We start from the raw sequence: 23,459 nt of genomic DNA on the forward strand, positions 1-23,459 counted from the left end.
TGATCAACCTAGAGTAACAACCACGGCCTCCGTAGATGGAATTGTGAGCTTGGCCATGCCTCTCGTGATGCGCAAAATCTCGTGATGCGGTTGACCCGACTGCGTGAGCCGCCCATGGGTATAATTCCAGCTGAGGCCGCCCCACGAAATATCGGAGTCTGCACTCGCTCCTGCGCCGAGAAGCCTCTGGACTGTGGCAGAACTGACACCAGAGGGGAAATTGAGTGTCACCTTCTGGGTTGGTCGAGGGTATCTAGTTGTAGAATTCCACTCGTCAAGATTAACGAGTACGTATTTACTCAGCTTAGTTGACTCGTAGACGCCATATGCAGAAAATTTCCAGTGCTCTGCCCCGAGATCTATGGGGAAAATCTGAACATGAGGGTTTTGGCCAATAATATCTGCCACGACGATTTGACCGTAGAGTGGTGGCCGGACATATGGTTGCATGCTGCCAGTGGGCACAGGAACCCAACCTGTGTATCCGAAGGTTGTTCCCTGAATGAGATTGAAGCGAGTGATATTCTGCCCTTCCTGTTAGCTGGTACCTTTTCGTACGAAGCAGAGCCTTGGGAAGACTTACTAGAGACATTCCATACAATAAGTAGTCAATAAGCCATAAAGAACTACCAAAGACTCCCTCAACTTGATTCATCAGTATATTAGTGTAATCACTATTTGTCTCTCCGAGCAAGAAGGTGATGTCAGGGTAGTTTGACTTCAAGTAGTTATTTGCAGGAGAGTAAATGCTGAGGTTGGCTACAACAGCAGTGTGGTTCATGAAAGTCTCTGCGACATGTTAGAGCAAGAACAAAAGGTGATGAAAGTCGAGAACTGACCCTGAAGTCTAACCCAGGCCTGGTTACCTGCTGCATAGCTGTTCTCTCTTCAGTAAGAATCGCGCGGCGTGACATTGTTCTGACTTACTGGTGGAGGGAAACAGATTTAACATGGTTGGTCAAATCAATTCCTCCGTTGAACGCGTTGGGTCTTTGCTCGAATTAGCTTCCAGATCGTCCGACAATATCATAAGCAGTACAACCGACGTGGTAAAACTTTTCAGCTCCGCGTTTGCGAAGACAAGGGCTTGGAAGAACTTTTGCTCGTCCAAGCCGTATCGGTTTCCTCTGAGAACACTTTCTGAGATTGCATCCGCATACGTGGTCCACTCCTGGAGATAATCGTGGATGTCATAGTCGCATGGCCGAACTGCGCATGGGTAGAGATCAACCTCATTCCCAATCTCAAAAGTTATGAGGCTGCTTTTGAGTGTATTCATCACCTGTTCGCATACCTCCAGGGTGTTGTTGAGGCCCCAAGTAGCATTGTTGGCCAGATTGGCCTGGAAGCTCCATAATGAACCTGGGAAATTGTGGAAGGCCTCGAAGTAGACTGGACCAACATACACTGCGGATGGAATGCCATTCGCCCCAGTTTCCACAAAAATCGACTCCTTCTGTGAGCTGTTGTAGTATGTGCGATCCCTTGAAGTGAGCATCAGCAATGTATCATCTTCAAATCATCTTCATTCAGAAAGCTCGAGCTCACGCAGATGTGCCTCCTACACGGATGTAAGGGTGCTTCCCGGTCTTTCTGTACAACAGGTCCAAGATATCACGGGAGAAGAGGTTGGGATGGCTGTTATTTCCTACGGGGCTTAGCTTCACAACACATCGTCAACTGGCAAGGCAGCCCTACCTGCGAAATCCGGAAGCCAATGGGCAGGGAACGAGAAGGAGGCGAAAGCATGGTCCACGATTTGAGAAGCCCCATGAGGGACAAGATCGGGCGCGGCAAATTTGATCAAGGGTTCGGAAAAGGCTGCTACCTGCAGGGCGAGACAGAGGCCAACTAATGAGGAGGCTTCCCGCAGCATCTTGAAGAAGATGAATTTGAAGAGATAGAGGAAGTGCCGAGCAGTCCGCGGACCGGATTGTCGGCTTCAATGTTCGACAGCTTATATTTATACATATTTTACCAGGTACTCGAGACTTACAACCAGTTACCCGGCTACTACTGTTCCGTACAAAATCCTGTAGCTGCTATGGCAATGGAGACATTATACCCAGAGAGGTCGTCATTCCAGCTAGCTTGAAGAAGGCAGTTTACCCCACAAACTTGCTTCTCGGGAGCAGCAGTCGGGGGGGGAGCCCCATAGACTGGCTCGCCGCAGAAGGCATGGTGGCGGCTCCCGGTAGCATTTGATCGGAGTTCGGCACAATCGCTGATGAGGTTCCTGAGTTTGACAGCGGCTTTCGGCGTCGTAGCAACTCTTGAATCCATCATCATCTCGCCTTCTACTTAGTTTCGCAATAATTACAGCATGGCCAAAGTCTACTAAAGCCGTGAGTTGTTCTAGCTGCTACGAAGGTGCCTACCAAGGCTACTCTACGAAGTCTTAGACATTATATGAAGACTTGTAGGCTGATCTCGACCTTCAGCATCAGGTATTAATCTCAGATACCAAGACTTTCTCTAATATCAGCTATCACACGGGTAACTCGTAAGATCACGTCCTGATCGATGCGCCGAACCTCTACAGTGCGTGCAATGCAGTTACTTCCCTCGTTGGCAGTAGTCGCTCAGTACCTTTTTATCCTTCTACAGTACCGGTAGGTTATTATCACACAGCGAGTGATACCGACGGTACACGAGCTCGCGGTGACAACGCGAAGCGAAAACTATCTGGCAACCGCTGCATCTTGAAAAGCCTTACCAGACACTTGAGCATTCTCTATCTTCTAAAGGATATATACGCAGGGCCCCGATTAGATAAAAGAAAAATGGCTAACGTAGGGTTGCAGCAGCAGTGACAACAGCTGCCGCTGTGGTGGGAGCATGGCAATACGGTTCCTGATAGGTTTTTCGACTTAATCTATGCCTAAGGTACCTGAGCGAGAGTTGTGAAGACTATTCAGGCCTCCCAAGTCAACTGCTGTAAGGTGCCGATAGAGAGACCATGCTGAGGTAGAGAAATTTACCGACTGTAGCAAACAAATTTCACTTTATATGGGAAGCTGTATCTACCGTAAATTTGCAATACAGAGTACATAAGTCTTGAGAATCATAGGATTTGAGAAGGTAAAGTGTACCAGTAAGAAGCGTCTTTTCTCTCCAAGCATAGTCGTAACTTTTCATGTATAATAACGTGGATTGGGATTCTTACGCGAACATATATTCATCAGAATGTAGGCACTTGGTCGTTAGCATATCTACTTTGCTGAACGACCGTTGGCCAGCCGATCGATCAATAGCCCGCCAACAGCACTTTCCACAAGATGTCGCCCCCTGTTCCTCTCGTCCCCCTTACTGACAAGTGCATCGACGGCTGCAGCACTGATAGCTGCCGTAACTGCTCGCCGACCCCTATCCGAATCATGTCGTGCACGCACAACCTCTGTAACACCAGCGGCTAGACCTGCTGTTGCTGCCTCTACGAGGCGGTGCTCGCTGTGAGCACGCACGCTGGGTCTAGAGCGATGACGGCCGCCTCGCCATCGGTATTCCGCATCCTCTTCGTTATGCAATGACCGGCCACGATGTCGAGATGGTCGATCCTCACGGCGATACATTGCTTCATCGTGCTGTTTCCTGTCGCCGTAGTCGTCATAATGCCGTCGAGCTGGCCTGTCATTATATCCAATCTCACGTCCCCTGTCTGGTCGTGCAGCTGTCCTAACATGGTCTTTGTCTAGGTTGCGAGAAAACTCGGGATACCGACTCCGGGGAGGTGTAGAGGAATAGCTGTAGTGATACTCGTCATCACCATAGCCATAAGAGTTGCGGTGTCCTCCCATATCGTAAATTGTTAACTGGAGCCTTACACGCCGACTGTGAAGTTAGAGATATCGTAGAACGAGAACTATGATAAAGTAGCGCGGTCTTGGTGACCTTTATATCAGTTTCCGAAATTCATTTGCAGAATAGTGTCAATCACAAAGCTGAGCACTTGCTTAGCCGTCATAGAATGAATGAAGTCATTCGTACTAATTCAGCAGCTGATGAACGTGAAGGCCTGTCGATCACTGACTGCCTGGAGTTACATTGCAACGTGTAGCAGCGAAAATCCGAGTTGCTAATGACATATGTTTTACTCAGCTTGTAATCATCTCATCGTCATCTTCATCTAATTGAAGCAATCCTTTGTTCCCTTTTTTATGCTCATATTTTCATCAAATCGCAAGAACACATGCTTGGCCTGCGATCGTTAATGCTGATGCCTACCTCTCGTTCTATCCGTTGAGAAACTCTAACTGTTGCTTTCAATCTTGATTAAGCTGTACCTCCCCCTACGCTTCCTTTAATAGCACATTGATTTCTACCTGGCCATGAGCCTGGTCCATCATGCCTGTACATAGCTCTAGCACTTATTGAATACATTTGGTACTAACGATCGTGGGTGTCGTACCTTAATTTACTAAAGTGTACATATCACATAATCGTAGGTACATATCATTGCTCATCAACAACTACCAAGTTTCCTATACGTGTTACTAGGTATACGAGAAATGTACTACAGAACTATTACCAATATCCTTGCTGCCGTTCGTAGCCTACAATCTGGCGGTATGGAGCCTGAGGAGCGACGCCTGAAAAAGCGTTTGCTGCATCAGTCCATAATCTCTCACAGGGCCTTGCGAGACGGCAAGTTTGATGGATAACCGCTTCAGCGTACGAAAGCCTTGTGCTCCAGCAGAGTTCGGCTTCGTGCTTTTCGATTGACTGTCCGTTGCGACATCACTACGCTACTAGCGTTACTGCCCAACATGAGTCGCCGTTCTGATGACTGACTTTGTAAGAAATATAAACCCTGCTTCTTTTCGTCTACTGTGCGATATCTGGTAGGCCGCAATTTACTTTAGGGTATCAGACTCAGCAATCCGCGCTCCTTTCAGCATCGTGTTCCTCTTCGACTCCATTCTCGCCAACCAGCTTCTGGACCATCCTCATGAATCGCCTCCGATACTCGAAAGGTTCTGTAGTAATTGTCATGGGGCCATGTCCAGCCCATGTATTGAAAGTTGCAACAAGACCAGCCATGGCTTTAGCACGGAGTTTGTGTCGAGCCCAGAAGAAGTCCAGCAAAACAGCGCGATAAACCCATTGCCCATCAGCAGAGACAACACCCATTCTCCAAGAATTTGCTCGTCTGTCCGCCGTTGAAGTTTCGGGAGAAAAGGGATCGGAAGCGTCAAAGCGCGATTCTCCGCTTCTCGCGTAACGCACAAGGAATAACGAATAATCCACGACATTTGAGTCGGCGAGGAATTCCGTGTCCGTGTTCAATAAAGCCAACAGTTCCTCCGTCGCCTGTTGCGACACGTGAATTCGGTCTGGAAACTGGTCCACCAGCCTGTTCTTGATGCTTTGCGGTGCGAGCTTTCCATTCGCAATGTCACGTTCGGGAAAAAAATAATCGTCCGGTTTCAGATCATAGGTCTCATAGCGAGCAGCATCACCGTCCGTCTCGATGCCATAGAGGAGATGTTCCATTACGACGTGGTGCGTCGGTTCTATGCCCAGCAACCCGCCCAAGGTAGGATATGGAACATAGAGGAGGTCGGTGATTCGCACAAGAAGACTGCCAGGATTTTCCCACATATGGATTATGTACGGTGTAAGTAGTTCATGCATGAAAAACTGGTGTTCAAAATGTCGATCCAATGACTTGATGAGGAATTTGCCATCCGAAGTCTTGAAGAACGTTGAACCACTGTATCCGAGGGTTCCCATTGGGACAAGGCTTGAGGCGCGTTGGTCTTCTTCAGGCCTCGGAGGCGGGACATTGTGCTGTGTCTGGAAGGACTGTGCATAGGCTTCGTCGTCCAGATACCACACGTCTCGTCTTAGGGCGAGGAAATCGTTGGGTCGGAACAGCATCAGCTCTAAATGCCACAAGGAGAAAAAATTGAGCATAGAGCGTGGGAACTGCACACAAGCTGATTGCTTCTGTTGGCTCGCTTCGGCATCCTTACCATCCAGGATGGCGTGGGTGATTGTCGTCGAGATGCGGCGCGTACGGCTACGCATCTTCTGCGGTCAGGACCTGGTCGTTTTGCGGAGATGCATGCGTGAGAGAAATCTCATAGCTCAGTTGCGCGAGGGAAACCTCTTTGATTTATCAGGGTATCTGGTAGATTAAAGCCCTTACTCCAGTATTACTCTACATTCAATGTGAGAACTGGCAACTGGTACGATTAACGAGGACTTCACTTGCGAGTAAGGGCTGACGTCACCAGTACGCCAGCATCAGTGTTTGCAGCTTTCCGTGACACGTAGCACTTGTTTGCCAATGCCAGAAACCCCTCCAGATATACTCTCACTTATCGGCGCAAATCGTGCAATGAAGGCGATTCTCCAAGAAGAAGTTTGCCGTAGGTATGCAAGTGAACCACGGTAGGCTTTGAGCTACAGTGCGTAGAGAGCAATGCGAGCCGCACCTGAGCAGAGCTGCACGGTAAAGCAGCGCTGAGCCAGCTGCTTGGCTTACTGCAATGGATCGCAGAGTGGAACACTCCATGTGGCCTTGCTCCCCTCACTGTTAACGAACACAAACCTAAGCATTCATGGATACGAGTATGACCTTCATGGTTGGTCGGCCATCTGGCACCGAGAGGTCTTTGTTGGAACGGCGCATATTGCATAATAAGCTCATCTCTACGTCGTAAGCTATTGTTCCATGCCGGCGCCTCGCCTTGGATGCTTAAGGCCCTACTCGTCCAACGCACAGTAATCTCTCGGCCTTCAAGTGCTTCAAGTTGGACCAAGATTGCTTGTCCAATGCTGCCTATTGAACTGGCAATTCTGGGCCGAAGCTGCTTACACTTCAGCCAGAAGGCGATGTAGGGATTCCATGGCAGCTTTGGTAAAATCTTGCAGCGACATCCCTTCTTTCGGCTTGGAGTCAAATACCTCGATCGATAACCAGCCCGAGAATCCTGTGCGAAGTACAGCACCCAACACGTCCTGGATCGGCAAGTAGCCTCCATCGAAAGGGAGCGGACGATAGTCATGGCTCCAGGCACACCTTGGCCTATCCCCATTGCTGCATAGAGGCGGAGTCACTTTGTATGCATCCGAGATCTGAAGCAGGAAGATCTCATCGCCGCGAATGGTATCCGCCATCTCCGCCATGCTGTGCTTCCACCGCGCATCCAACTCTTCTCTCCCGATTTCTTCGATGACTCCTGACGCTGTGCTTGGGTCACCATATTCACCTCCCGCAGTCTGGAAGGTATCCAAGCAAAGGCCCAAGTTAGAGCGATTCGCCTTCCGAACTATTTGCCACACATCCTCCCACGTCGGAGCACGTGTTGCCCAACACCAGTTCTCATATGCGAGGCGAAATCCCTTTTCTGCTAACAGGTCGGCCAACTCTCTCAGGTCCGCGGCGAGGTCATCCAACGAGGAGGAGATTCCGTCAGCATCTGATGATCCCACCTAATGCCGACATGTGAGCTGTAGCACACCCGAATTCTGCCATTCTCCTTACCTGCAACATGTCTGTACCCAGAGCCTCCATAACCCTTATCCATCCGCGAGCCCGACGAAAGGCTGCCTCTCTCTCATCGGATTGTTGTAGTTTTGACCACCCTTCGAATCTCGAAAATGGCTGTAACATAAGAATGCGAAGGCCCAAATCGTCCACTAAGTCTCGTATCTTCGCGGATATAGAGACAATGCCATCAAAATCATCATCGTTGAGAGTTTCTCCATTGAGATGCTGGCCATATGTCAGGATATCCGGCATAGACATCTCAATTCCGTCGAATCCCGCCTTGCGAATGGCATTTAGCTTATCCGGTAGAGACGCATTGAAGTAGCTAGGGATGCTACAAGATGCGAAACAAGTGGGGAAATATCGACCATTATGCCGGATGCCCATGGCGAGATGAATGTGCTACAAAGAGTACAAGGGTAACGTTCTTTTAAAGAATAGTATATATAAAAATTCGTGTGAAACAGCGTTACAAGATTGAGCTGAAAGATTTGGTTTGGCTCCTGTGAATTTATATGCTTCGAGAGGCTGTACGTCTCCAAGAGCAATTGAGTCATCATATCATAGCATCATTTCTGTAGATTGTTTCCACTCGTGACGCAGAGGTTATATCATGAGATGCAGGAGGCACTTGGAACACCGCCCGCCCTCAAACCACACGGCTCCGGTCTGCAATCTCAGCGACTCCGGTACGCCGTCTCAACTACAGGACCAAATGTCAAAGCATGCTGAGTTCATTCCAAGTCTAGGCGCGAGGAAAAGGGGTTGCTTTCCAGAGATGCGACAATACTCCGCTCCGAATGACAGTGTCCGCTCTCGCCGAATTTGGCGTCGCTGACTTCATGCCGAAGCAAGCAACCCATGATCGGTCGCTGCTCCAAGAGCTGCAAGTGTTATGAAGACGCGGAACAGCTCGAGTTATAGGGAATGAAACGCCTGTTTTATCTAAAACAATTCTACCGGGCCATGCCGCTATTAGGGTGGTTGCAGTGCATAGTTGTAGTTGTATGATAACGGCTGGCTATCTGCGTCGAGTCAAGCAGTTGATGTCTCACATCGATGTGTACGGATCTGTGAAAACCACGTCGGGGCGGTGCCGGTGATGAGCATACAACATTGCACGCAGTGGGGTAATTGAATCCAGCTTGTCGCGATCTTGTGCTCAGCTGTCTCAGTGAGCGGACGCAGGACTCTCTTTTGCTTCAGAGCCATTCAATCACAGAGAGGGACAGATAGCCCACATCATTCATTCAGCTGCTTACTTCGTATCAACCGCGCGCAGGTTTTATTCTTTGTGGCGGTTATACTCGAACTGGCGCGTGGTTACATCCCAGCCCGTCACATCACACTAGGTACGTAGGGCCACTTCACAGCCCAACCAGCAACGAATTCGTTTCATATACCGCCACGAAGTACTTGCAATCGACTTGACATGGACCCATGTCCTATAAATCCAGTTCTCCCAAATCATGCATTCCCGCAGGACTTGTGAACTCTACTCCGTAGAAAGGGCAGATTCAAGTGGCTACCTCTTCGGGATGCCATCCATGAGCCCCTCGTAGGTCTATCACTCCTGTTGGAGTCGTGATGAAAAGTACCGCATCTGGGCATTATCCCTGCATCGCCATCATCTCCACCTGAGGCGTGAAGAATTCAGGAGACGCGTTAGCTGCAGGACTTGTGTGCAGGCACCGGTGGACTTCGACGCACAAGAGGAACGCAGGCGGGCGTCTACAGGCCCCTCTGTGGCGACGAATGAACCCTTTTCACATAATGTGATATGTTCCCCGAATGCGGGATGCTGCTGCTCGTAAAACTGACAGGCCTGGACGAAGTGGCGACTTAACGCCCAATAGCCAAAGCAGAGAGGGGGAAGAGGCCTTGCGGGCCACGGAACTGGCAAGCGAGTCGCAGGCGAGTCATATCAACGAAACCTATTGGATGCTAGTTGCTGCAGGATTCTGCATGTATGAACAACAGCCGCATGATTGCTGGCAAATGCACCTATTGCTGCGCGCTACATGTCTTATTGGCGCTGCATGCTGCCACGTAGATACTGCTGCCCAATGTGGCTTATTGAAATGGATACGTGGTTCAAGGGTTACCACGTCAATGTTGTATGATCCCAGTTTGCGGATAGCGTGCCTCAGGAGTACGGGCAGATAATTATAAAAGAGCCCACGGTGAACAGTCTCTGGAGAAGTTTTGCTCCATATCACAACACATCAACGATTCAAACTTTACAAATTTCTTGAAGATCCCCTTTCTTCTAACTCAACATTCACAATGGCTTTGGTAAGTCGTCATCCACTTCACCCAACAGTCTTCACGCGCGTTTTAACAACTTCCGCAGCAATCCGTTTCGGTCCGTCCCCAGAAGGAGGATGTTGTCAACGAGCTCGAAACGTATGGCACTCCGCTTCCCCAGTGGCTTATGTGAAGACTAATCCAGTCCTAGATTCATCGAGTCCCTCATCAACCAGACTGTCCCTTGTACTCCCTCCAGTCGTCCTGTCTTCTCCTTCACGTAAGCAAGATATCTCGCTCCAGTACTAGTGCCATATGTCTAACATTCAAATAGGACGACGGAGGAGAACATCAACAAAATCAAGGCCAAATATGGCGACAATGTTATTATTGACATCACCAAATAAGCGAAGAGTCGATATTCATGAGAAAACCAGAAATGCCATTCACGGGCTTGGGATATATAATGGCCGCAAACCAGCGTTATAGGGATCAGCGGAAATCCACAGAGTGAAACAGGGACTCTAGAAATGATATATAAAAAAGAATTATCATAGATGAATATATTCCAACATGCATGACATTGAACCGAGCCTTGGGTCGTCTTTAGCATGGCTCATACTATCCCTCTGTCACTGTTAAGTGTTCTTGAGACTCTTTCCTATTAAATAGGAGGGAAGTACAAAAGGCGTTGACGATTGGTCAGATGACATTCAGTAAGTGAAGATGTGCAGCCAAAGTGATTAAGAATTGGATGTTTAGGTAATGCTGGTGTTGCTGAGCAAATGAGCATCTGCGGACGGCCATTTTGAGAAGACCACCTGCGCTTGAAGATAAGTACGCCGGGGACCTATTCGACCTGTGTAATTCCGAGCTAATATAGACCTCCAGTCAGTGACATGTATCGACACCACCGAAGGATCGAGTAATTCTATCGTGGTCTCTACAGAATCTTGCCACTACTCGCTTCGTAAGTTACTTATACGGCTTGGTACGCAGACAACTGCCGCCAGCTGAACGATTGTCTTCTACAAATCACTAGATCTATGAAAAGCCAACCGATGCCAGATAGAGGAAGATTGGATGCTTTGGGATTGTCCGTTGTAAGGTATGCAAAGTGTGGAGAACCTTCACTCCGAGAATTGAATCACAGGTGCTCGGCATTTTAGAAGGGACACATGCCATCCATTAACAGGCGCCCATTTGACGAATTCAATCTGCAACCGTGAAACCGCTGTTATACACCCACAAGTCTGGGATCCCGAGTGCCATCAGTTTATGAAGCATAGGATCTCTATTCGCCAACCTACGGACCTTTGCCAGATGTATTAAGCCTGTAGGAGACACTCACCATCCGTTAGGCTATAAATCCAGCAGCAGGCATGACTGTTTACTGTCTTGTCAGCGACGCATGAACCTTATTTGGCTGAATGGTATGGTCTTCATTAAGCAGGTATGATTTGGATTTCTAGTACGGTGGGGTGAGTCGCATCAGGAGTTTTGCCGACCGGTTATACCGCATGGATTGGAGCGAAGACTCAGCTCAAATTTGATACCTTTGTGGTATGTAACCCTGCAGGGAATTGGGTCAAATCTTTGCCTCAGAATATAGATCGGATAAGCAACCTAGTGCCCCTGGATGAAATCCTGATGGAGCAACCCGGTGGCTATCAAGCAGGCGAAAGAGCCGAATACAAGTTATTCAGGCTCAATACCATTGTTTAACAGCAAATTACGAACAGCTAATAGAGTTCTCGGGCCAACCATCACTTGGTCTCGTCACCTACGCCGTTATGGAGGTATTCCAACGAGGCTCCTAGAGGTTACACTGCAAGGGACAATGTCAAGCCAATTTACAAGGCATGCGGGAAAATGTTTCATGTCTGGGGGTGGTTCATCTGCGCAGATATAAATACATTGCCCAAAACTAGGTTTGTCGTTGACCGGTAGAGGTGCTTGGTCATCAAACCAGCAAGAACTTTCTGAAATTCTTCTTGTTAGAACGCAATCTGTTGCACCAATCCAAGGACACCAGGCCGCTTTACAATCGGACAACAAGAAGGTGTGTCATTTCTCCTCAACATACTGCCTTTCAACAACTTTCGCCTCCTCCCTGGCCTGATATCCCAATATCAGTTTTTCCCAAAGACACAAGTCATCAGTAAATTTGCTCATCTATCATTAATCAGTGCCCATAGTGTCTGTCTGTTGATTGCCTCCCGCCATACACGATGAACAGGACCATGGCTCCATTGCTGCTTGCAGCGTCGATACTCTTCGGGGGCGCTGCTGCACAACAGACTGTCTGGGGACAGTGTGGAGGTATTGGTTGGAGCGGACCTACGAGTTGTGCTCCTGGATCAGCTTGTTCTACTCTCAATCCTTATTATGCGCAATGCATTCCGGGGGCCACTAGTATCACCACCTCGACCCGACCCCCCTCCGGTCCAACCACCACCACCAGAGCCACCTCAACGACCTCATCTCCTCCACCGACCAGCTCTGGAGTTCGATTTGCTGGCGTTAACATCGCGGGCTTTGACTTCGGATGTACCACAGAGTATGTCTTCATGTTGCATAGTGTTGCGGGCTGAGTATTCTGGGCGGATGATTTATAGCTGTGCGGGCTGCAAAACACCGCCGGTCTGCCACTATCAAGGCATAGTTGATAGGCGGCGGTGTTTTCTTCAATCCCCTGATTACACTCTCAAGAATCTAGTGGCTGATGAATGTATGATTACAGTGGCACTTGCGTTACATCGAAGGTTTATCCTCCGTTGAAGAACTTCACTGGGGCAAACAACTACCCGGACGGTATCGGCCAGATGCAGCACTTCGTCAACGATGATGGGATGACTATTTTCCGCCTACCCGTCGGATGGCAGTACCTCGTAAACAACAATCTGGGTGGAACTCTCGATTCCACCAGTATCTCGAAGTATGATCAGCTCGTTCAGGGGTGCCTGTCTCTCGGTGTATACTGCATCATCGACATCCACAATTATGCTCGATGGAACGGTGGAATCATTGGCCAGGGAGGCCCTACAAATGCCCAGTTTACCAGTCTTTGGTCGCAGTTGGCATCGAAGTACGCGTCTCAGTCGAGGGTGTGGTTCGGAATAATGAATGAGCCCCACGACGTGAACATCAACACTTGGGCTGCCACGGTTCAAGAGGTCGTCACTGCAATCCGCAACGCCGGTGCTACGTCGCAATACATTTCTCTGCCTGGAAATGATTATCAATCTGCGGCAGCTTTTATTTCCGATGGCAGTGCAGCCGCCCTGTCTCAGGTAACGAACCCTGATGGATCAACAACGAATCTAATCTTCGATGTCCACAAGTACTTAGACTCGGACAACTCCGGTACTCACGCCGAATGCACTACAAACAACATCGACGGCGCCTTTGGTCCTCTCGCCACTTGGCTTCGACAGAACAACCGCCAGGCTATTCTGACGGAAACCGGCGGTGGCAATGTTCAGTCCTGCATCCAAGATTTGTGCCAACAGATCCAGTACCTCAACCAGAACTCAGATGTCTATCTTGGCTATGCTGGCTGGGGTGCCGGTTCATTTGATAGCACTTATATTCTGACGGAAACGCCTACTGGAAGCGGTAACTCGTGGACGGACACATCCCTAGTTAGCTCGTGTCTCGCCAGGAAGTAACACCGAGGTCGATTGCAGGAGCCTTGTCAATAGCGATTTCATCTTGCTGTACATAATTCTTACTCTCTGAAGCCGCTTGTTCTGGGTATGTGTCTTGACAGGTTTCTAGAACACAGCACATACTTTCACGTTGACCACCCAGTGTCCCTGCAGCTGCTCTTCGCCCCACATTCCGAACTCGCCTTCTAGTAGGTACTCCATGACACGCTGAAAAGCACCCTGTAGAGTATGATAACGACTCTTCTTAATAAGAGTCAATAAATTCGCTTCCGCTGAGATGATATGTGACTTGATTTGATTGTTGGGCATCCGCACATTTCGGCGACACACGTAGCTCTCGTAGCCCTCGGGTAGAGCACACATGCACTTGGAAGGTCGAACGAAACCTTCCAGCCCAGACGTCCAATAAGATCGTCGCTCGCTTCCGAAAGAGGGCACCTGCTGAAATGGTCACGATGGGCGTGGTATGACTAGTACTTACAATCTCAGGCGCCGAAAACCAGTATTTCCTTTTCCTCTTATTACCAACTATTGGAAATCGATCACATCTGACAAAAGGATGGCAACTTTCCCCGAGGTAGAAAAATACATGCCGCAACGTTTGTAATGCGCTACAGTTGCAGAAAGTCGTGCTAGTATTGTATTTAAATAGACTTATTGCATTCAAATGAACCGTCTTACGCAAATCAGTTCATTTTATTATTATCATTATTATTATTATTATTATTTTGCTCAAAGCAAAGCAACTCCAAGAACAGTATCATCAGGCGACCATGTGGAATAATACTTCAATTCCCGACCTTACTGGCAAAGTTGCGCTGGTGACGGGAGGAAAGTGCGTCGCCAGCACGTTTTGCCTCTGATTCGGTGCGAAACTAACAGCTGTGGCATATTATAGCGTAGGAATCGGGTTTCAGATCGTTAAGCAACTGGCATTGCATGGTGCAAAAGTGTATCTGGGAGCCCGATCTGAACCCAGAGCAAAACAAGCGATTGACAGCATCCTTTCCGAGTACCAGTCCATCACCAAGGACCGTGTTATATGGCTACCTTTGGACTTGTCGAGGCCAGCCAACATTATGGAGGCAGCGCAATTGATGTCATCTTGGGAAAAGAGATTGGATATCCTGAGTGAGCTGTTCCGCTTTCCACGTTTGTGCGTTATTTTATGTTGAACATTCTTTCCTTCCAGTCAACAATGCCGGCATTGCAACGGACGACTTCACAACGACTGCGGAAGGATTTGAGTCTACCATAGCTGTGAAGTAAGTAACCATTTCTCCCTCGAGAACCACGCTCATTGTCTTAATGGGCGAAACTCTAGTCATATCGGCCACTTCATCTTAACCACAAAGCTTTTGCCACTTTTGAAAGCTACTGCATCGGCAATTGGCTCTGACGTCCGTATCGTGACCGTAAGTTGACTTGCGCACACCCACCATTTGACATCATTGATCTAAAACATGTAATTCACAGTCAAGCTCAGTTGCCGAGAAGTTTGCACCCAAGCACAACAACTTCACAACCACGGAAGATCTCAGCGATCCTGGCACAACTGATTCAAATGATTACACTTCGCGTAAGACTGTCTTCAGTCGATACGGCGCTAGTAAGCTAGCAAACCTCCTCTTCACGAGGGAACTACAGCGGCGGTTAGATGAAGAAGATGTCAAGATCACAGCTTTGGCAGTGGATCCCGGCCCCGTCGCTACCGATGGTGGCATGAGCGTATTTCCCGGCTTCTTGAAGCCTGTGCTGAAGATGGTGATGAAGAGCCCTGAAAAAGGTGCTCTGACTCAGCTTTTCTGCGCTACTGCAAAAGAAATTGTGAATGAGCCCGAGAAATACAAAGGTAAACTATTGACCGCACCTGGAAAGACCAACCCGGGATCCGACAAGTCGCGCAACAGTGAGTTGGCTCGATCATTGTGGCGGATCACAGAGGAAGCTTTGAAGACCGTCGGAGCCTGACGGCTGATAGACGGTGACAGGGGGTGTTTGCCAGGGCATACTGTGGTGGGGACTTGAGAGGCACAAGATGGTATAGCTTTGGGAACAGATATGTTGGAGAGGTTACTACATAATGGGTTGTGATCTTTCAAGCTTGCAAATAGAATTCTTAAGCTTTCTCCAAGTAGAATGAGTGAACTCAGTATGAGGTGAAATAGGCAGCCATACAGATCGGTAATGACAGTCCCAGCATTGTTTCGTCAACTCGTACCCATTCGCTTGCGTGATCCTTGAATCCGCAGCTTCAGTTCGACGTCTGGCATACTCAAGTTTTATTGGCCGGAAACCCGGATACCACAGCTTCCGGAAAAGCAACATAGCCTTTATCCTTGACAAAGGTTGCGTTCCATGGCCCTTGAGCCTTCTGAGCAGCAAGCTCCGTGTAGAAAGCGCCGTGGGCCGGGCCACTGATAGCGCCATATACCGGGTTTCCGTCGAATTTGCGCTCGTCCGCGAAGTAAAAGCTAAATCATGTCAGCTATCAGAAATACCTCAAGTTCACTACCCTGTGCAACTCACTTGTAGCCGGACTTCTTGTGCTCTTCTGATAGGTAGTGTATCAAATGTGCAGATCCAGATTTACCAACTCCCAGGGACAGCAAAGGTGGTATGACCATCAAGCGTTGCATGTTTCCGGTATAAATGAACGTTTTGGATGAATCCGGGGGGAGAACAGCGAAAGACCTGATGGCTAACTGGGTCGCGGCATATGTGGACACAATGTTGATATTGTTATCGCGCTGAAAGGCGGCGATTTGCTGCTGCAAAGTAGTTGCCGGGTCCAGGCTGTATGCAGCAGCTATTGAGTTATCGAGCAATGTCAATTTTCTGCTCTGATGCATTGTAATGTCGAGCAGGCGGAAAAGAACAAACCATTGTAAATCACAACGCTCGGATGACCGAGTTCGCTGATCACCGTGGCAAATATGTTCTCGATCGATGACGGCTCAGAAAAGTCCGCCTGGATATGGAGATATTGCTTAATGTCCGCGTCGTCTCTTTTGGACCGCGAAGCAATCGCCACTTTGTAGCCTTGCGCTGCGAATGCCTTGGCAACGCTGAACCCAACGTTTGGTCCAGCACCCAAAATCAGAGCCACTCGGTGAGCCATCTTATAGTTTAATCTCGAATGTTGTTAGTTGATGTACGGAGTAGGTGTTTCGCAATGGCTTGTTCTGCAGTGTTGCCTTCACTGTATTGCACTTGGATACTACCTTATGCTTCCTTATTTATAGGTACATGTACTATTCCTTCATCCAGTACATTGAACTTGATGTGTCTGTCGCACGCAGGACAATGATGATGATCAATCAACTCAATTATTTTTTGATGGCGGTTGTCATTCGAGCGTCCTTTGCATCCTTTGCATCCTTCGGGAATAATTGCCAATACTTTGTCAGACTCCATTTATAAGCTCACAGAACCTGGGTACCTAGGTAGTCTAGGTGATAGGTAGTAATTGCCCCGCCCATTCCGTATAGTTACCAGGTGCTCACTTCATGCCTACCCCAAACGCCTCATTTCCAGTTCGTTACAATTTGGTGGTGATATTCAGCCATTCTGTTTATATTTCCTGTATGTCATAGCTGTCCGATCACACAGTAATTGAGATGCTCGGTCAAAGTTTCTCAAATTCAGGTAACAATGGCTACTGCCAACACCATGCCACTGCGAGCAAGAGGAAATGATATTGACGCAATATTGTATAATACAAAGGTATAAAAGACGCAGGTGAACTGGAGGCTCGACATTTCTATTTACAGCTGTAACCTCTTATTCTTAGACGCCATTCGTTTCTCATCTTCTTAAAAGGGGTATTTGGCTTGTTCTTATTCAACATGGTTTTCACCAAACTTGTCATCGCCGGAAGCCGTGGCTACGTCGCTGACCATGCCATCCGCGCCATCGTGGCTTGTACAGAGCCAGTTTTTGATGTTACCATCTTGACCCGAATCAAGGTCGGCGGTGAATCTGTCTCCATTCCGGGAGCAAAGATCATCCCCGTGGACTATTTCGATCATAATGAGCTTGTAAAAGCTGTGAACGGGGCCGACGCGATTCTGTCCTTCCTCTCCGGCTTTGCGTCGAAAATAATCGACAAACTGCTCCTCAAAGCCGCGCAGCAGGCTGGCGTGCGTCGCATATTCCCATCCGAGTATTCTGGAGACATTTTACACCCGGAAGCTGTTAAGCTGTTGACGGAAGGTGGCAACTGGCCTGAAGACAGCTCGCCTGTGCTGACGGCCCGAAAATTCCTATCTCTGGCTGAAGATGGCGGACCTACAAGCTTCACGACACTCGTACCTGGTGCATTTATGGATCCATGGTTGGAAGGCGCTTTCGGCATCTTTGACCCACGACATCGAAAAGTGACATTCGTGGAGGGCGGAGAAAACTACTTTTCGGGATGTTCTCTTCCATTTCTGGCAGATGCCATCGTTGCGGTGCTTCAAATGGACGAGAGCAAGACGGAAAACAAGCGAATTCCCACTGCGGAAGTTCGGGCCACCGTGAACGATATTGCGGACATGTATGAGGAGATCTTGGGTGAGAAGTTTGAGAGAATCCAGGTCGCGTCACGAGATCTGATTGACCAGCGCAATGCCAATCTGCAAGCTGGCAAGCCTGCCGAAGCACTCGCACTGATGATTCACCTGGCCGCTCTCAACGGGAGTGGGGCAGCCGATCTCGTTGACGGGTTGAATTTCGACGGCGACGGTCTTTTGCGTACGCAGAGGAAGACTCTGAGACAGCTCACCATTGAAGCTTTACGAATAATCGGAATGACCTCAAAGGATTCGTAGTCAGCGAATTATCAAGGCTTAGATGGCCGGAGGAGAGAACAAGGTTTCATATGTGAAGGGCACGTTGTCGATAGTCGCGCGGATTGCTTAGTGACTGGTCAATCGGAAAACAGACAGGTTCATTCATGCTTGACCATTACGGTGCCGGGTAATACAACGGCGTCCACGACAGTACTTGTACTGGTTAGCTTTACAAGCCCTAAACGACTGTTGCTACCCTTATACTTGCCTTAATACGTGACTGGGAAGCACTCAGTGAGATATAGGGGTTGTACATTCCTCTAAATAAGCAGCGAAGGTCTGAATCGCATTATTAGCAGGGTCTCATTGCTCCGTTGTAGATGGCTTCCAAGTTAACGTTTCACGTAAACTCCCTGAATGCACAAGATATATTTGAGGAGTACCTGTTGAGTATCCCAGGACACCAGCATCAAATGGAAGGCTCAAAGGTTGCGCGGCCGTTCTCTACCAAATGTAGGTACTGCTTCTGCCTGGGTTGTGTGTAGATACCTCTAGAGCGTGAAAACTGCCTTGCCACTTGCTTTCTCAGAATTTACTCCAAGTGCTTAGCCATTAGTAAGCGCTCTAACTCCGAACGAGCTGCAACGAGCTTTAAACTGGATCACTGCCATAAGCTCACCTGTCGCAATTACCTTCTGTACTGCTACATAATGGAGTGGGTTCGGCTGGCACCTTGGATCCCCGTCAAGACACATCGCCTGAATTAATCACACGAGATGGGCATCAAAGGCTGCTGGACATGTCGAGGTATGTTCATCCATCTAACCTACACTCCGCAGTCTACTGGCTAACCGGGAATATCCGCACCAGAACGCAAGATTCGCTGTGATCTTCACAGACCTACGTGTGGTAATTGTTCAAAGGCGTTGCAGCGATGTAAAGGCTATGGCATGCAGCTGTCGTGGCCACGAGAGGGAGACAAGCGGCGTGCTCTAGTCAACCATTTCGTAACGACTACGGCTAAAATGCCTAGGCGATACCGCGAACGAGGGACGATGTTTCTGAATACCTCGTCCTGGGATGTTGCACTGTCGGACGCACTACAGGAGAAGCGCAACCTTGGTAAGCAACACGCGTTTTCAACCTCTCCCGCACATCAGCTATTTTTCTGATACGACAAGGCATAGGACATCATCCACGCCCTTTCCAAGTATATCATTTATCATGCCTTTCACCATCTCTGGTATCGGAAGACAACAGAATCCTCCTCGATTATTGTCAGTAAACAAGACGCCCGGTGACGTGTCTCTCCGTCTAATGGCAGTGGCATACCTAGTTAACGCGACAAAGACGCGGATATTGTCACCAATAATTGATGAATCATTGGCTCACTATATCATGAGAGCGGCAATGGCCAATTCTGGGTCATCCGTCAATCTAGTTATGCAGGGAATATTCGCGCTGTCCTCTCTACTGCTCTTGGGACCTTCCAAGAGCCAAGGGCACAAGTCGCGCCTCATCTCGATGCTACAGGTCAACTTGACTAAATCCGACAGAGACAACGTCTTGCAAAATCTCATTGCGACTATGCTCCTGTATCAGTGTGAAGTATATACACCTCTCTCCAGTATCCTAGTAGTACTTTAGTCCCAGGTATTGATCGAGCTAGGTTTGCGACACTGCCAGCCCCGGAGTGTTGTGGCGTTTGTATCTCTGCGGTGCGAAGAAGATCATCTTCGCGGCTTCACAATCACGCAGCCTTTATCAGCACGACTGCGCGATACTGATGGATTGGATCTATTACCACGAAGTCATTTCAGAATTCACCTTGCGGCATTGGGCGGAACGAAGCACCATCGATTCGTTCTGCAGAGGTCCTCAAGCGATACGGCCGAACAATACCACAGTCGATGGATTCCTAGTAAGCGTTCTTATTCTAAAGGTTTTATTGTACGCTGAAAACGATGCTAACATAGGGGACGACGATAGGCTTCTAACAGAATAACCTGCCCTATGGATGCGCTGGACCTCGTCCGAACCGTTTGTAAGCGGCCATCGTCTGATCCGAATGACGACATGCCCTACAACAACACCGACATGGAACGAATTCAGCAACTTCGACAGAGCATTTACGGAATCATTGGAGAATATGGCACTTTCCATGACAATTGTGGATCGTTGTTAAACAGACAGGACATGATGACTTCTCTGTATCGATATGCTGCGTTGATCTATCTGAATCGCTCGGTCGCGAATATCTCGACGTCCTCGTTTCCCCACAGAAGACTGGTGCGAGAGGGCATACTGCTGCTGCAAACTCTTGGGTTCTGCGAAAGTGCGTGGCCGCTATTCATAATCGCTTGCGAGGCCAATGAAGACGAGCAGCGTCTCCAGATATTGGCCACCTTGGCTGAGACCAGACGGGAACTGGGCCAGCGCTCAAGCCATATCCCCCTCATTCAGCACATGATTGAGGCTGTGTGGAATCAAAATGATCTGAACATTGAGAGCGATGTCAGCTATTGTAGAATTATCAACGCTGTGATATCCACGGCATCGACCCTCCCGCTCTTGGCTTGAAAGCGATAAGTTCGGAATTAATACAAACGTTCAGACCATGACTCAAACACACTTTTCGTCCAGTTCCGAATGCCGAAATGTCACTTATCATCTGCCCCTTCGCGCGAGTACGGAGTCGTCAAATCTGATTATTTTTCTCTCCAATCTGGCTCGTAAGAGAAGCCGAGCTCTTCCAGTCCAGTTGCTTTACAACCGGTGAGGTCATATTTTAGTCTGACTTGAGGGAAAGTGGCTTTGTGCCAATAGGTAATGTCAGTCCAAAATGGCGGCTCTTTTCCTTTGTGAGCTGACTTCTTCACCCATTCGTAGAGGTCGTTAATGTAAAGACCATCGGCAGTGATCGTCCGGAAGAGATGCAATCGCTCCCCTTGCTCTGCGTATAAAGCTTTGGCCCATCTGTGCATTTCCTCAGTTCCGGGGAGCTGGATGCTGTTCGACCACACGGCGGCAAAGACGGCCGCTTGGGCCTCGGAAAGTGGCCAAGGTGCTGTTTTCATGTTGAGCGCTGAAAATGCCAATGTGGGATGGTCGATGCAGAATATGTGCTTGTAAAGCCCATGAACCCCTTGGCCAGTTGTGATGAGCTTTGTTCTCAGGTCGTGTAAAAAGGGATAGTCATATCGATATCCTGTGCAGAAGATGACAGCATCAATGTTCTTTTCAATTCTTCCATCTTTAAATCGAATCCCTCGTTCATCCACAAGAAATTCCTCGATTTCCGAAACTTCTTCGCATCCCACGTATGCTAGTCTTGGTGGAGGCGTTGGAGTTCTCACAGAAAGCATCGTTTTCCCCGTCGAAATTCTGTTAATCTGGAAAGCAATGTCTGTACCTGATGGGCCATTCCCCACAACGATGACCTTCTTGTCTTTAAAGGATGTTGGTGACCGATAGTCACGAGAGTGTGAGACGATAGACGGGTACGTCTCCATAAACTCTGCGAGGTTCTTCAACTCTGGGATCATAGGTTGTGAATAGTGTCCCGTCGCAACAACCACTGCGTCGTAATTGTCTCTGATCATGCGGTTATCGTCTATAGACTTTGCCTCCAACATCCAGGTGGTTTCCTTGCCTTCTGCAAGCGGCGTCACTTTTCCCACTTGAACCCCAAATTGGATGAGATCCATGACTTCTTCGGCATACTTGAGGAGATATTCTCGCACGACATCAATGGACGGAAACAATGCGGTTCCTGCAGGAAAGAGTTGATCAGAGAATCGCATCAATGGTAAAGGAATGTTGGCGTATAGCTGATGGTATAATGGCGACGATATTATGCTTGGGTCATCACTGACGCAATGTTTCGGCGAACCCAAGTCATTGTGTTCCGGAATCGGAGCCACCCCGAGGAGATGTTTCGAGCAGTTCCATATGCCTCCGATATCTCTCTGCTGTTCATATATGACGATAGAATCGAAGGCCTTTTGTGCTCTTAGATACTTAGCAGCGGACAGACCGGAAGGCCCAGCGCCAATAATGGCAATTTTCTTGACATGAAAATAGGCAGCTGGCGATGATGGCGACATCTCCAAGGTAGTCGTAATGAAGAGTCTGTATAAAAGGACGATTGTGCTCTGCTTCTCTAGCGTAATGAACTGAGCTGGGGTGTAAGTCAAAGATCATATGCATACTTTCCCGTTTCAGGCGAGAAGGGAAGCTATTTATCCTGACGGTCGGGAGCGCTGTGCCGATGTGGCGCCCTCAATATCTTGACATTGCCGGATGTGAACGCGTCTTACTCCCCACCATAACAACTGAAGCGGCCAGAAAGTTGATAGCATGTGGATCGTGTAAGCTGAGGATCAGTATTGTCTCTAGCTTATGGGTTTAGTAAGACCTTCCGCACCAATTGATGGCTAGCTGACTGTGATTGATTACTATTCATTCTTGTCTATCTGGGTGAAAAAAGCATTGACTATTTGATAGTACTAGCTGTCTGCAGGCCAGTGCTAATAATCAGATAGAGTGGCATGACATGCTGGCCAAATGTAACCGAGGCGCCGAACGATCTCGGGTTGTCTTCTGGAGCAACGACGCACGTAAAGTAGTGTTTGTGGTCTAGAAGTGAGAATAACGAAGCCGGTGCGGGTAACTCTTGAACTTCACTTTTGAAGAACCGATCTCAAAACTACCTTCTCTCTCCCAGATAGTGCTCAAATCATCAGTGTTGGCGCCATAAGATGTAGCCTCCGTGAAGGTCTCTAGAAAGCAATCAGTCGGTTGCGAAACGCTCAACGTATGAATAGCATGCGCTGCCTTCAAGCGAGTTGCCCAGTTCTCACAGTAGAATTACCGCCGATAAATGGAGATAAAAGCTGTTACTTTTCACGCGTGGTATCCTTGGGAGCAAGAGAACGATTTAGCGTGACGGGGAGCTTGTTGAAGACTTCTAACTACCACATAGAGATAGACAGTATGTCATGGAGAGCTATTCAATGGTCAAGCTCCGGGGTATGGGGGTCATGGATTTAGGTGGCACGAGTGACCACCAACACAGCTCCTCCCGTTATCGTTGTGAACGCTGGGAGCCCCGACCTTTGCGAAGTTGACCTGGGTCGGAATTTATATTTGTTAGCTAGGCAATCTAGGGTATTCATGGGTTTAATGGAAGCCTGTTTTCGTACTGCTGAGCAGGGCTCGCGATAGTTGGTCGGCGCTACGGCGCTTGGATCCAAGAGCCATGGCGAC

General features: G+C 48.6%; 11 protein-coding genes across 11 annotated transcripts; 5 read left to right on the top strand and 6 right to left on the bottom strand.

Moving 5' to 3' along the window:
* Positions 1 to 3: 3 nt before the first annotated feature.
* Positions 4 to 1,876, bottom strand: BBK36DRAFT_1168165 (glycoside hydrolase family 79 protein; the record flags this gene model as incomplete). Its single annotated transcript, XM_024895143.1, has 7 exons — positions 4 to 525; positions 584 to 789; positions 840 to 877; positions 928 to 990; positions 1,047 to 1,484; positions 1,600 to 1,648; positions 1,699 to 1,876. The coding sequence occupies 7 exons, from the start codon at positions 1,874 to 1,876 to the stop codon at positions 4 to 6; spliced, it is 1,494 nt and encodes a 497-aa protein (XP_024749947.1).
* A 1,336-nt stretch (positions 1,877 to 3,212) lies between these two features.
* Positions 3,213 to 3,797, bottom strand: BBK36DRAFT_1197945 (hypothetical protein; the record flags this gene model as incomplete). Its single annotated transcript, XM_024897013.1, has 1 exon — positions 3,213 to 3,797. One exon carries the CDS (start codon positions 3,795 to 3,797, stop codon positions 3,213 to 3,215), a length of 585 nt encoding a protein of 194 aa, XP_024749948.1.
* Positions 3,798 to 4,872: 1,075 nt separating this feature from the next.
* BBK36DRAFT_1117454 (SAICAR synthase-like protein) lies at positions 4,873 to 5,916 on the bottom strand (the record flags this gene model as incomplete). The annotated part of the gene is made up of 1 exon (XM_024890355.1): positions 4,873 to 5,916. One exon carries the CDS (start codon positions 5,914 to 5,916, stop codon positions 4,873 to 4,875), a length of 1,044 nt encoding a protein of 347 aa, XP_024749949.1.
* A 903-nt stretch (positions 5,917 to 6,819) lies between these two features.
* On the bottom strand, positions 6,820 to 7,885 carry BBK36DRAFT_1197949 (xylose isomerase-like protein; the record flags this gene model as incomplete). The annotated part of the gene is made up of 2 exons (XM_024897014.1): positions 6,820 to 7,440; positions 7,493 to 7,885. The coding sequence occupies 2 exons, from the start codon at positions 7,883 to 7,885 to the stop codon at positions 6,820 to 6,822; spliced, it is 1,014 nt and encodes a 337-aa protein (XP_024749950.1).
* A 1,899-nt stretch (positions 7,886 to 9,784) lies between these two features.
* BBK36DRAFT_1158604 (hypothetical protein) lies at positions 9,785 to 10,152 on the top strand (the record flags this gene model as incomplete). The annotated part of the gene is made up of 4 exons (XM_024894122.1): positions 9,785 to 9,793; positions 9,852 to 9,904; positions 9,957 to 10,025; positions 10,080 to 10,152. The coding sequence occupies 4 exons, from the start codon at positions 9,785 to 9,787 to the stop codon at positions 10,150 to 10,152; spliced, it is 204 nt and encodes a 67-aa protein (XP_024749951.1).
* Positions 10,153 to 11,976: 1,824 nt separating this feature from the next.
* On the top strand, positions 11,977 to 13,416 carry BBK36DRAFT_1197951 (glycoside hydrolase family 5 protein; the record flags this gene model as incomplete). The annotated part of the gene is made up of 2 exons (XM_024897015.1): positions 11,977 to 12,305; positions 12,489 to 13,416. 2 exons carry the CDS (start codon positions 11,977 to 11,979, stop codon positions 13,414 to 13,416), a joined length of 1,257 nt encoding a protein of 418 aa, XP_024749952.1.
* A 773-nt stretch (positions 13,417 to 14,189) lies between these two features.
* BBK36DRAFT_1158606 (NAD(P)-binding protein) lies at positions 14,190 to 15,387 on the top strand (the record flags this gene model as incomplete). Its single annotated transcript, XM_024894123.1, has 5 exons — positions 14,190 to 14,251; positions 14,315 to 14,547; positions 14,609 to 14,681; positions 14,741 to 14,831; positions 14,893 to 15,387. The coding sequence occupies 5 exons, from the start codon at positions 14,190 to 14,192 to the stop codon at positions 15,385 to 15,387; spliced, it is 954 nt and encodes a 317-aa protein (XP_024749953.1).
* Positions 15,388 to 15,691: 304 nt separating this feature from the next.
* On the bottom strand, positions 15,692 to 16,537 carry BBK36DRAFT_1118084 (NAD(P)-binding protein; the record flags this gene model as incomplete). Its single annotated transcript, XM_024890429.1, has 3 exons — positions 15,692 to 15,890; positions 15,946 to 16,225; positions 16,300 to 16,537. 3 exons carry the CDS (start codon positions 16,535 to 16,537, stop codon positions 15,692 to 15,694), a joined length of 717 nt encoding a protein of 238 aa, XP_024749954.1.
* Positions 16,538 to 17,264: 727 nt separating this feature from the next.
* BBK36DRAFT_1117079 (NAD(P)-binding protein) lies at positions 17,265 to 18,230 on the top strand (the record flags this gene model as incomplete). Its single annotated transcript, XM_024890312.1, has 1 exon — positions 17,265 to 18,230. One exon carries the CDS (start codon positions 17,265 to 17,267, stop codon positions 18,228 to 18,230), a length of 966 nt encoding a protein of 321 aa, XP_024749955.1.
* Positions 18,231 to 19,634: 1,404 nt separating this feature from the next.
* BBK36DRAFT_1117930 (hypothetical protein) lies at positions 19,635 to 20,771 on the top strand (the record flags this gene model as incomplete). The annotated part of the gene is made up of 3 exons (XM_024890416.1): positions 19,635 to 19,799; positions 19,861 to 20,112; positions 20,181 to 20,771. The coding sequence occupies 3 exons, from the start codon at positions 19,635 to 19,637 to the stop codon at positions 20,769 to 20,771; spliced, it is 1,008 nt and encodes a 335-aa protein (XP_024749956.1).
* A 128-nt stretch (positions 20,772 to 20,899) lies between these two features.
* BBK36DRAFT_1117898 (FAD/NAD(P)-binding domain-containing protein) lies at positions 20,900 to 22,297 on the bottom strand (the record flags this gene model as incomplete). The annotated part of the gene is made up of 1 exon (XM_024890411.1): positions 20,900 to 22,297. One exon carries the CDS (start codon positions 22,295 to 22,297, stop codon positions 20,900 to 20,902), a length of 1,398 nt encoding a protein of 465 aa, XP_024749957.1.
* Positions 22,298 to 23,459: the final 1,162 nt, after the last annotated feature.

Source organism: Trichoderma citrinoviride (assembly GCF_003025115.1).
Source record: "Trichoderma citrinoviride strain TUCIM 6016 unplaced genomic scaffold BBK36scaffold_6, whole genome shotgun sequence".
Classification (NCBI taxonomy): Eukaryota; Fungi; Ascomycota; class Sordariomycetes; order Hypocreales; family Hypocreaceae; genus Trichoderma; species Trichoderma citrinoviride.